This window comes from Dicentrarchus labrax, unplaced genomic scaffold (assembly GCF_905237075.1).
Source record: "Dicentrarchus labrax unplaced genomic scaffold, dlabrax2021, whole genome shotgun sequence".
Lineage (NCBI taxonomy): Eukaryota > Metazoa > Chordata > Actinopteri > Moronidae > Dicentrarchus > Dicentrarchus labrax.
In genome coordinates, this window is record NW_026136702.1 from 8,816,192 (window position 1) to 8,828,777 (window position 12,586).

The following is a 12,586-nucleotide window of genomic DNA, read 5'->3' on the forward strand; positions in this document are numbered from 1 at the left end:
GTATCAGTAAACATCATTCCTGTATAGGTTTGAGGCTATTATACTGTAATTTTGATAGTAGATTACCCTGAGCTAATAGTGTATGCCCTTTTTTTTAAATGTATTTAATAGATTTAGTAATGTACTGTTTCAGGTTGAAAGGAGGTCAAATTGTTAAATGTCTCAACAACAAAATAAATCTGCGTTAATTGCTCTTGTCATACAGGCTTTGGGTTTAGTTAAACTAAAATGCAGGCCTACATGTGCACTGCATTTGCAATCACACTAAATATGATGTGTAATTAATATCATTAAAATTGTAATGATTTCTTTTCGCTCTGTGCATATGCCAGTAGGAAACAGATAGATCTTCCTTTTTACATCTGAGACTGAATATCAATATTAATGATTTTTCTTTTCCAGCTGTGATTGTAAGATGGGATTTTCTGGCCTTCACTGTGAGGAAGACATCAATGAGTGCGCCTCTAGCCCTTGCCACAACACTGGTGTTTGTCAGGACCTCGTGAACAAGTAAGTATGAATATATAACACCTTTACATTTACGTATCGTGTGCTTTAAAAAAAAAAGAAATCACATCTCAATGTAAAAGCTAGACAGAATTAATTTCCTGAGTTTGTTTTGAAAGCCGAATGAGCAAAATCTTTCTCCAAAGAAAACACGAGCTTGTACTGTTCATCTTCAAAGTGTTCCGGTTTATATAACAAGCCCGTCTTCATCCTTGACACACATAAGCTGCTATTCTAAAGACAGAGAGCGAATTCAGCAGGAGCACATCATGTATCTAGATTGGGCTTTACTCCACTGGTGCTTCTCTCTGCTGTGCTTAATGGGAGCCCCGGGGCTTCCAGGCTTAGTCGGACAGATGGGTAGAGGAGTCCCAGGGCCAATTTGAGTCCTAAATGGTTTGTCTCCAGTTTGTCTCCCGTCATGATTTTGCTCCCATGTGACCTGGCCCTGCTCAGAGCGCTCTCCCCTGATTGCACAGTCCAGGGAGTTCACATCAGGTGTGTTTTAACCTTGTTGCCCACCGCAAACACTGCACACGCCGCAATCTCCATCTTTGTGACCCAGCAAGTCGAACAAGTCCATCCGTGGTGTGGTGATGAATCAGACTCTGCGGCATACCCACTGAGCCCTTGCTGTCTTTAATGTATCCATCCTTTTTCTTAAGATACCGTGTATATAAATAGAAATAATCATAATTGTTACTGACAAGCAGATGTTTACAGGCAGCTAAGTGAAATAAAGGAAGTTGCAGTAATTGTTGCGTAATGATGTCTTCGGTCAATCAAGCCTTTAAAGTTTGTTATTTAAGCTGCACAGTTCTGTTGTGCCACATGACGATAAATACTGTCTAACATATTAGAGAAATGTGATATGATGTAACTGGTTTATTCCTGAAAAATAGTGTTTAGTTAATCAAAAGATGTAGTTCACATTTTAGCACAGAGGTGTCTAATTGCATGGTATCTTTTAATGTCACTCAAACAGAATAACCATCTCCTCTGAGGTGTGCGGTCAAGGGATATTAGACCCACTGACAGCTGCAGAGAGGGACTTGAATTGAGTAAACCGCATTACTGGACAGGTTAAGCTGTTCCCTTTAGTAATAAGTCACCAAACACAGTTTAAATTAAGTTTGATGCAGAGAAGCTTAATTACTGCCATATTGTTAATTTTTGCCGAACAGCTGCCGGTCCGTTTGAGAATGAATGAACCTGCAGTTTGTCTTGGTGGGTTTGGAACACACACAGTTTTTGTAATTGTGAGCAGAAAAAATAATTCTTCCTTTTTTAAAGTCACAGTAAGAACTAAACATAGAAGTATCCTATCATTGCTGTCTACAGTCTGACACATTGGTCTTCACTTGACTTTATTTCCTAATGATTGAGTGTTATCACATCTCTCTTAGGTTCCACTGCATTTGCCCTCCTGGTTACTATGGAACGCTGTGTGACCTGGATGTGAATGAGTGTGAAGTTTCACCTTGCCTACATGAGGGCATCTGTATCAACACACCCGGGGGCTTCAAGTGTGTCTGCCGCCCTGGATACTCAGGTAGCTCTTTTGCCCTTAGGTGACATGGAGATCAATATGAGAGTCTAAAAAGCTTACCGTGACTCCTGCGGCCGCACGCTATTGAGCCAACACGGATCTGGCTTAGTGTAAAAAAAAATGCTCCACAATGCTTGCTTTTAATTAGCTCGCCTGCCTTTGCAAGATACAGTGCCTGCTTTTCAGTAAAGCTAACAGGAGATAAATTCATGTCACCTGTTTTATCTGATGAAAACGTCTCAGTGTCTGTTAGCTGCCTTTATTTCATTTCATCAGCCTCTTTAGTCTCAGAGCACTATTGTTGTTTTACTTCAATCCATTTGTCTTATTTTCCACTCAGACGGATATCAAGCTATTTTAGCGTGTGTGTGTGTGTGTGTGTGTGTACAGTATATGTGTGTGTGCACCATCTAAAGCCGATTCCTGTCAGGTACTAGGAAGATTAATTTCATTTGTCTTCCACACTGTATCATCAATTTATCCTTCCCCAGTTGAGAGAGGGGGGAAATCTCTGAGGTATTGCTACTCTGGAGAGCCGAACCTGACACGCATGGCCCAATTCCCACAGAAGCAGCTTTTATTATTAGGCCCACGCACAGCATAGTACAAGTCATTACTTTTTCTGTTGCTCTAAGCTCATCTGAGGAAACAGGGTTCCCCAAGAGAGCAAGTGGCCAGAGGATACAGTTTGGATTGGCTCAAACCAACTAGAACTCATACAAAATATTTGCTCTAGTAACGCGTGTAAGAGCATTCCAACTTTTCACAAAAAAACACAGGTTCATGCCGCTGCTGTAGCTGTGGATGAACTTCTTTTTACTCTAGTTTAGTAGTAAATTTGCCGTCTGAGGTTAATTCATTGCATCGTGTTTTTTGCAGCTTGATTAGATTGGACTGAAATGTTATTTTGCTTTGATGGTGTGACGTGTCATCTCTTCTATCTCTGAATTTCTGTAACTCATTGTGTCACTTGATGGTATTATCTTATTATTTGCCTGAGCCATCAGGGAAGTCAAGGAGTGTTTTTTTGCATATCGAATGCCAACATTCATTTTGGCTTGAACAGTTGAAGCTGCTTACTAATACACCAGTCTAGTGCTATATCTACTCACTTTCATGGATGTGATTAAGCTGTGATGACACTTCATTCCTGTCTGCATCCATGTATCCATATTGGATTTTCCTAGTGGTTGATTGTTGGTCAGTCAGTGTATCTATATTTTAGGCTGCCTGGTTTCAGCATATCTTCATCAAGTAGCTCTAAGAACAGGTAATTACATGGTGCCCCGGTAGCTCACCTGTTAGAGTGCATATATATCAAGGCTGAGTCCTCACCACAGTGGCCTGGGTTTTAATCTGGCTTGGGCCCTTTGCTGCATGTCATCCCCTCTCTCTCCCCCGCCCTTCCAGTCTCTCTCTCCTACCACAATGCTAAATAAAGTGAAATTCCCCAGAATATAAAATAAAATAAAATAAAAAAACACCTAAATACCTCTTTTCTAAAGCGATTGGTACATTTAAATTATATATTTTTTTACATGTAGCATGTTCCAGCTTTGAGAAAAAAAACATTATTCACATTTTTGACACTTCCCAAGCTTTTATCATTATTTTGTACCATTTTACAAGTCATTTGTCAATATTAATCACTTGTTTTTTAGTTATTCCTCTAATCTAATCATATTTTATTATGTTATATTTTTTTCCACAGTGTCATTTTGTGACAGACACTATAAAGGATGTTATAGCTTACTCACTCCAAGACAAGTCCGGGCAACTGCCTAGATCTCAGCTGTCTGATCATTATTTAGGCTGTTTTGTTTAAAAGGCTCTGCAATCCCAATAATGTATTATATAACTGTACATAGGCGCCGTGCTCTGTACTGAGGTCAGAAGTCATTACAGCGACATGATTAATGGGTAATCTTGTTTATATAAATCACAGTTTAAGCACACTATTCGTCACCTTCTCTTTTCTCTTCTTCACCCATCATTAAGGAGCATGTTCCCTTGAGTGATAGTACAGTGCAATCAGCACTTTGTTGCAGCTTCCTCAGTCAGCACATTGTTGGATGATGATGTTCTGGCCCTCGCAATGTTGTTTGGCTTCAGTAAATTCAGTCTTTTGCTGGGTGAACTTGATGAATAATACTTGGTCTCTGCAGAGATCTGTTGCTTTGGAGATGTAGTGCACATTTAATGTGAATGGAATAACATATACTACTTGTGCAAACATTGAAGCCCGAGTTAGAACATGACTTATACATGTGTTTTTGGGCTTAGTGCTTAAAATGTGTGAATTATTTTCTGAGAAACAGAAGTATCAGTAACAATGTGTCAAGAAAGCATTCTTATTCTATATTTTAAGGGCTTATCACAATTAAGCTTTAGTTCTTTTGATTTCAGATTACATTTCCTTCTCTCACTAATCCGTCAGATGATCGAACAAGCAAGACACTTTGTAGTCTAGTTGTAATTACTAGTATTTGTTCATCTTAGTAAGTATTACGATTTTTAAAGCTTTTTCAGACCCGTGTTGACCAGTCTGCAGCATTAAATACTCAGTATGTCATTCTATATCTCATTTACACTTCAGTCTTCTTTTCTCTCTTTCCTCTGTTTTAGATTGGGTGTATGATGCCAGCCCAGAACCCAAAGTATTTTATGACTTCTAACTTAAATAAAACATAGAAATACATAATGTGAGCATCAGTCTATGGATAATATCGAAAAAGAAGTGCCATCATTTAATGCACACATTTAATGTGTGCATTAAATGAATAAGAGATTTTCCTACCATCATTTTTCACTTTTTGCATCATTTCCCTCGTCACACTTTTGTATTACATTACCCATAGTTCATTTTATGTCGCAAGGTTCTATTATTATTTTGGGTCCAGGGATTGTTTTTAACCTTCATAAGCTATGAATTTTGCAGTTGCCGTATATCTTTCGTTTTGGCTAAATGAAAGAGTCAGTTTGGCACTATAAAGGAGTCATTCTGTAATGATTGAACATGGTAGATTCTTTGTACACTAAAGACACTTATTTATTCTCTTTCATGATAAAACACGGAAAGTAATAAATAAATTATTGCTCCTGTTGTCACCATATTTGTTTACATCTGCCTCAGCCCACAGATAAAAAGCCAACCAAATATTTAATGATGGGTCAGTCATCATTTTTCATCTCTTGATTCTTGGAAGTCTCAAATAGATTTAAGGGGTGGTAGATGATCTCTTTACTACTGCAGTGAAAACACAGCATCACAAAAAATGCCCAGCTATAGAATTAGAAACAACCCACTTAATTATTTTTAATTCCTCAGCAAAATTAGTCACTTCTGTGGATATCTTTGAAGCTGTACCTGCTAATAATTTAAACTACTATAAACAGTCACAAGTGTGTTTTTCTAACTTGTGTTCTGATTTGTTGGCAGGAGGGAGACTAATTTTGACAGCTTCTGTTACGTGGTGTTTCCTTCACAGCTTGAACTCTCCCCTCCCCTCCATTTCTTCTGTGATCTTGTTGCTATTTTTGTTAGGTCTGCATAAATAATGAATATCATCAACTCTTTGAATAAGGCTGTCTTACTTACCGAATCTTCAGACTAAGTATCTTAAATGTGGCTGATGGACAGTTAAGATGTAAGTTGTTTTGAGGATAATTCACGTGTGCTTTGAGTCAGCACATTTTACGCAGTACAGTTTGTTTAGAGGATTGTGCCTTCGTAGACATGGTACTGGGTAGTCACAGCTCTAAGGATATACCGCACTTAGAGTATGTGACACACTTTTCCATTAGTTCAGTAATGCACTTCACTGAGTCCTCTTAAGGGACATTAAAGGGGCCAACTATTGTTGCAGCATGCAGCATTCTACGCCTCCTGTTAGCGTTCTATTATGAGTGGACACAAAAACAAGACATTTTAATTGAGCACCGATATTTTCATTATATATGAATCTGTTGGTCAATTTTTAGATTGATCAATTAGTTATTTAGGCAATGCAGAGCACCTTCAGATTGCTTGTTTTATTTGACCAAAAGAGTAAAACTCAAAGATATTTAAGAAGCACTGTGAAGGAAGGATTTAGTGGCATGTAGCAGTGAAGTTGCAGTTTGCAACTAACTGAACACTACTCGCATCTCTGTTTGACGACCTTGGAATGAGAACGGGTTGTGAAGTGTATAGGAGAAACTTCTGTCATCAGGAAAGTCGTGTAAAACGCAAAGGCCCTATCTACCAATCTACTTTTGGTTTGTCCGTTCTGGGGTACTGTAGAAACATAGTGGTTCAACATGGCGGACTCCTTTGAAAGCGACTTGCGGCATCTGTGAATAAAAACGGCTCATTCTAAGGTAGCAAAAACACAATGCTTCCTATAGTCAGGTGAATAAATTAAAAAAGCATCAAATTCTCCCATTTGAGTACATGAAACCAGTGTGTTTGGCATTTTGCTTAATAAATTACTAAAATTTTTAGGGATTATTTTTCCTGTTGATCAAATAAATGATAAATTGAATAATCATGTCAGCTCTAGTTTAGATAATAGTTTGTCAAAATCTGCCAAAACAACGCCTATTGGCTTTCACAAGGCAGAATAACACTTTTTCTTCAGTATAGGATATTGACAGCTCATCTGTCACTAGAGATCTGTGATATGCTACAATTAACAAACTGATTGTGTGCCTTGTCATTAGTCCTGCTATTATCAGTCACATAAGCCTTATCTAAAATTCCAACAACTGCTTGAACAAGTTTACATGTAGAAAACTAAGGTTTAAAACTTGAAACTTCCACTAGGAGATAATATTTCTGCATCATGCTTTGATTCAGACACTATTTATGTGAAAGCTGAATATGGATAATTAAAGTTAATTCCAGCAAGAAACTAAATGATATTTTTCTGTGTGATAATTAATGAGGTGGCAAACAGAATCAGGAGACACACGTTAAAGCCACTTTGAACTATGTGTCTCATAGCAAACTCTTTTCATTAAGAGTATTCAAGGTATGTTGTCAGTAATTGAAAAATAATATGTGAGGAAGAGGTAACTTGAGGTAAATAACTCGAGGTACAGAGCCCAGACATCCTTTAATGCAATTCCAGTGAACACGCTCATGTTTACCATCCCTGTCAGTCTGTGATCACTTTATATCAAAGGTTACTAAAGAGACCAGAGACGATAAACATGCCATGCTGGTGGGGCAACTTTTTCTGGACAGTATGCTCAGTGCTGCTATGAGCAGTATTGGCTCTAAAAGGACCATCCTGGTTGTTTTGCATCTTTTAGTCTGTTAACCACAGATTGTATACTTATATTTTTTAAGTTTTTGTTGAGTGATTTTGCAGTAATTTCAAACAACAAATAATTTTCCCAACAATCACGCTTGACTTTTATTTGTCCCCTATATTTGATTACTTGTGATTTCTTATGAAATAAAGGTGATGAGTTGTTGACTGTGATCTCAAGTTTCAGGTCTTAGCAAGTTGTCTTGGCTTCAAATTCATCCAGATTTCTTATCGATACTACAGTATGCTTGAGAGTCAAAATTAGTCATGAAGGACGAGGTTACGATACAAAAAAATACATTGAGGTCTGTAAAAAAATCTTTTTTTTAAAAGTCTCCCATTAAGTAGTGTGACCTGTGTGTGAAACACATCCTTTAAAACTATTGAAAATGATAAATCATGCTGACAACGTGGTTACGTAGAGGATGTAGAGTTTTACAGATCACTATAAGTTTGACAATGGCATTTATAACCTTATAGTTACCATTGAAGTTATTTCTTTCAACAAATCTCATGAAAAAATGTAAACCAACAATAAATTTATACTGACAAGTGTTTGTAACCACAGCCTGATTGTAGATGATCTGTGCCATAGATGATGACTATTAAAAACATATGAAAGAGCTAGTGTCAGCATATTCCGTCATTTCAGTAAACAAAGCCAGTGTAGTTTATTCCTCTCAGTTTGTCAAACTAACAGAACAGAAATGTGACCATGTCCTGGAGCATGTGCAGTGATGTCTCCAGAGACATCCAAAATGCAGTCACAGAGTTGTTGCAAAATTATCAAAACTCAGCCTTTAAATGTCTAGCTTGTTTGTTTAGACTTGCATAGATATTTTGAGGTTAGAAACTAAAGCTGAACCCAGACTTGACAAAGTAATAAAATCCTTTGGGTACTGAAGTAATAAAAAGGCATTGCTCTGATTAAGTTGTTAAATATGTAATGTCTTACTTAAATATGCTTCATTTCCTAGGGGCACGGTGTGACGTTAACATCGATGAATGTGTTTCAAACCCATGCCAAAATAGTGGGAGATGTATTGACGCACCTGATCGATACGACTGCTTGTGTCCTGATGGCTTCACTGGGCTCCACTGTGAGACCAACATTGATGAATGCATGTCAGCGCCTTGTCTTCATGGGAGGTACAGATTTTTCTCTGTCATCTAAAACAGAAACACTGCAAATTGTGCAGAAATGGCAAGGCATTATTTTTAATTACACTCCTTGCCAGCGCAGTGAGTGGAGACATATGTCACATGTTGTAAGGAGCTAATGTGATGCACTTAGGTTGTCTCAGTGGTCTCTAAATTATAGTCATTAATTCCGTTGAAGGGGAAATTCTCATTCATTCAAAAGACTCTAAGGATTCTGCATGAACTATAGAGCTAAAGACCTGCATATATGAATGCTTTTTAGTTGATTTCATTAAGTATTATAATTTTGATTAATTCAATTCTGACCCCATCTGTTGTGGCCTTCTCAGCTGCATGGATGGAATATATTCACACTCCTGTCTTTGTGAATCTGGATGGACCGGCACCAGATGTGAAACCAACATTGACGTGAGTTGAGCTTAATTAATAAACCAGCTCGATGTTCTACAGGAATGTCAAGAGAATTTTGTAATCTTTGTGTGGCCTTTGGTATCACTAACTCTATTGATTTTTCTACAAGATAAGTCAATTGAACTACCAGGATCATGTAAGCATTGTACAAATACCTGATTAAAAGAAATTGCTAATGCCTGATTGATTTTAGCCACAACTTGTGCCGGACTCTAGAGATAAAACATTGAGTTGCTTATAGGGTCTCTGGGAGCATTTAGTTTAATGGGTAATGAGATTATTTGCTTTTTAACTACTAACAATGCATTCTAAACCAAAGTTGTTTTGCTTTTTTAACTAGACATTATGCATTTTAGATAGCAAATCATCTATTTTATGGTTGTATCTGTCAAAACATTTAATACTACTTTACGGCCCCTCACTCCTGTAAGTGTTTGATGTCTTTTCATTCACAGGATTGTGCTTCCAGTCCCTGTTTGAATGGAGGCTCATGTGTGGATCTCATTGATAAATACGCATGCTTCTGTCAGGATGGTTACACTGGGAAAACTTGTGAGAATGATATAGACGTCTGCAAAGATGCCACTTATAATGTCTCACTGTGTTTCAATGGAGCCACCTGCGTTGACGGTGAGGGATCAAACTTTACATGCAGGTGAGTTGATCCACTGTTAAATGTTTTTTTTTTTTTTTTATGATGTACTGATACCGAAAAATGATCCCTGGATGGAGTCATTGTAATATGAGCTGATTGGAGCATGCCCTTCGTGGATATTTAAACTGTCATGACTTACCTTAAAAAAGTAAAGGCTAATATTAGCAGTCCTGCCCAGCTCTTTATTTGATTGGAAGTTAGGGTAAGGGACATCTATCTGGAACTCATCAAGCTGTAATGTAAACATTAGCTTAACAAACCTTCTACAAAGAGTATTTAACTGGTTGGTAGAAGTTATTCTTAATGCCTGCCACCAGCTTAGATTCAGTCGGATTCCCCTTGAAATCAATGAAACAAGGGGGTAGAAACACGAGCACTTTTGGCCATAGGGGCTGCTTAATTAGGAATCTAGCTACAGTGACAGTTGGCAGTTCAGCCAGCAAAATCTAAAATTATTAAGAATTGTGATTCTTAAATGTGCCACCATTATTGATGTAAACTACACATGTGCTGTGCAAGACTGGAAGGCTTGATGGGTAGCAACAGTAATTAAGGGGACAGGGCTTAGTAAACGGTCCATACCTAAATACTGGGGAGTTGTAAGTATCACAGGTGAACTGATAAACATGGAAAAACATTTTTGAAATGTGAAAAAAATTGAATTTGCATGTCAAAATGTAAAAAAAAAGTATTCTTGGAATTTTGCTTGTCTCTATCTAACAATGCATTTTGTTTCAAAAGAAGGTGCTACAGTAGCCTATCTGTGCATTCCTCCAGGTTGGTCGCAAGTGAATCATTACTTTTTAATTGCTGACACGCTCTCCCTTGAGTGATGAAGTGTATCTCGATACAAGGTGTACTGTATGTAGTAAGAGTGTGCAGATTTGACATAGCAGCTCCCTGGATGCCTTACAGTTAATTACATTGTCTAACCTTGTGCTGATGTGCTGCTGCTCAGTGTCATGATTTAATGTATCCTAGACTACCACAACTCCAAATAGGTTGGCGCAGTTTACAGTGTTATATATTGACGCACTGGACTGCCTACTGCCTCAGCACAGCATTTTTTATGGTGTTTACTTTATTGTTGGCTAATTTGTGTAAATATTACAGAGAGGCAATACAGTGTATCTTATGAGTTTATAGGTAAATGTGTGCAAGGACAAACTTAGTGAATAGACACATTTTATGTCTAACAATGTCCTTTAGTGTCCTGCTGATCTGCAATATGATGATTGTGCATTGTGTGCTCTTTTCAGAACAGAGGATTCATCAAATGAAATGTATTGTGGTATTAGTGCATTATTAACTGGTTATTGGCCTTATTTAGATTCAGTAATCAGTCATTTCTTTAAACAAGTTATTTGATTTGTGTTTTATTTACAGATATAATATAATAATATTTGAGTAATAGATGGAAAGTCAGCATTTTGCCAATTTGTTTCTGTGTGGATATATTATGTACTTTGATTTAAAAGAAGCATTTTACACCACTAGAAAACTTGAATACAGATTTAGCTGTTGTCTAGTGTTGGTCGGTCAATTTCTGAGTAACAGCAGGTTCCAATCTGTTGTTTGTGGTGACGGATGCTACTGTGACTTTAAAGTCACATTAAAATATTTTTTGAGAGTCGACCATGTTTTGTACATGCACATATTTTTTTCCACTTGAATGGAGAGGGCACTGACTAATGGCCTAAAATATAAAATTGGTCATGCAATAGTTTCTTCGCCAGACCACATCTACAAAACATGAAATACTGTGAAGTGGTACATATTCAATTCTGCACCTGTTCAGCCAATGGCCTCAAAAGCACTCCATTCCCTCTCTGTTATGGTGGTCAGCCAAGAGGTTATGCATGAAACCCTTTTCCCATGTTCTGATGTTGTAGTGTTATGTGATTAAAGCAAGCATGCCTCAAAGATCTCAGTCTAAAACAGAAGTCAAATTCCCAAAGAGGAATTCTAGCTTTGTGAGTTCAGCAAAGGTGTGTTAAAAGTGTATTAATTGAAACATGAGAAGTAATCCGGTTTTTGGTAAATTTGAGAATCTTCTTTCCCATTATTCTGCTTGTGTCACCTTTTTTGATGTCAAATATTCCCAAAGATGTTCAGTGGGTTTGAGGTCTGGTGACTGTGTATTGGAAATCCATGCAAGCCAGCAGACCTTGGTCTTCCTTGGCCTCAGGTACCTTTGATGCATGATCAGGCTCATTGTCCATCTGGAAAATGACTGCTCTTCTACAAAACTTTAAGCCAGTGGGGATGACATCTGCAGAATCGAGTTGTACCTCTCTTTGCTCTAGGTGTAGCTTATACTGTGCAAATCACCAACCCCACAACAGAAAGCCATTACCAGACCTAAATATTTCAACTTTGTTTACCTGGGGATTTTATGCACTGCTGAATTAATCCATTCTGTTTTATCGTACTCTCAAATTAGGTCTCTAATTTCAAGTTTGTGGTCTATAAACTTTACTTGAGTTTTCAGCAGTGAGTTTTTGGTATTGTTTGGCATGCTGGACCAGTTTTTTTCAAATAAATGAATTAGCAGTAATGATATTAACACATAGAGCGCCATATTGATTTAGTCCAAACATGGACACAACAACCAAGCCCCTTAGCTTGAGAGAAGTGCATTAACAACATCATCTGTTAACTACACGGAACCGTGTTTTCTCTGAACTTCATTCAGATGGTACAAAAGTGTCCTGTGCCCTAAGTTCCACAGAAGGTGGGTTACTATTCTGTAGGTGTAATATAATATATGCTAAAGAACAAAATGGATGTTGAGAAAAGTCACTGTATAAATTCAACATTTAATCACAGAAACATAATTTACTTTAGGAGAATTGTAAAATATTGCATTAATGTAAATAACATTGCCTGAAGTTACTATACACTAACAGATTTGTAAGTCCCCAGAGACCCACTGTAAGAATATAATAGAGGGTACAGAGCCTTTTTCAAATCCAGCAGTGTTTGTTAATGTTTACCCTGGCATATTCT

At 37.5% G+C, this 12,586-nt stretch overlaps 1 protein-coding gene across 4 annotated transcripts in view; it reads left to right on the forward strand.

Annotated features, from left to right (window-relative positions):
- The window catches only part of eys (eyes shut homolog), a 153,996-nt gene that overhangs the window by 72,882 nt on the left and 68,528 nt on the right, over positions 1-12,586 (forward strand). For all 4 annotated transcript variants that reach the window (XM_051422200.1, XM_051422210.1, XM_051422219.1 and 1 more), the window contains 5 exons: positions 403-510; positions 1,914-2,059; positions 8,328-8,499; positions 8,841-8,919; positions 9,378-9,577. In XM_051422200.1, the coding sequence (XP_051278160.1) occupies positions 403-510; positions 1,914-2,059; positions 8,328-8,499; positions 8,841-8,919; positions 9,378-9,577 (705 nt within the window). The remainder of the gene's footprint in view (positions 1-402; positions 511-1,913; positions 2,060-8,327; positions 8,500-8,840; positions 8,920-9,377; positions 9,578-12,586) is intronic.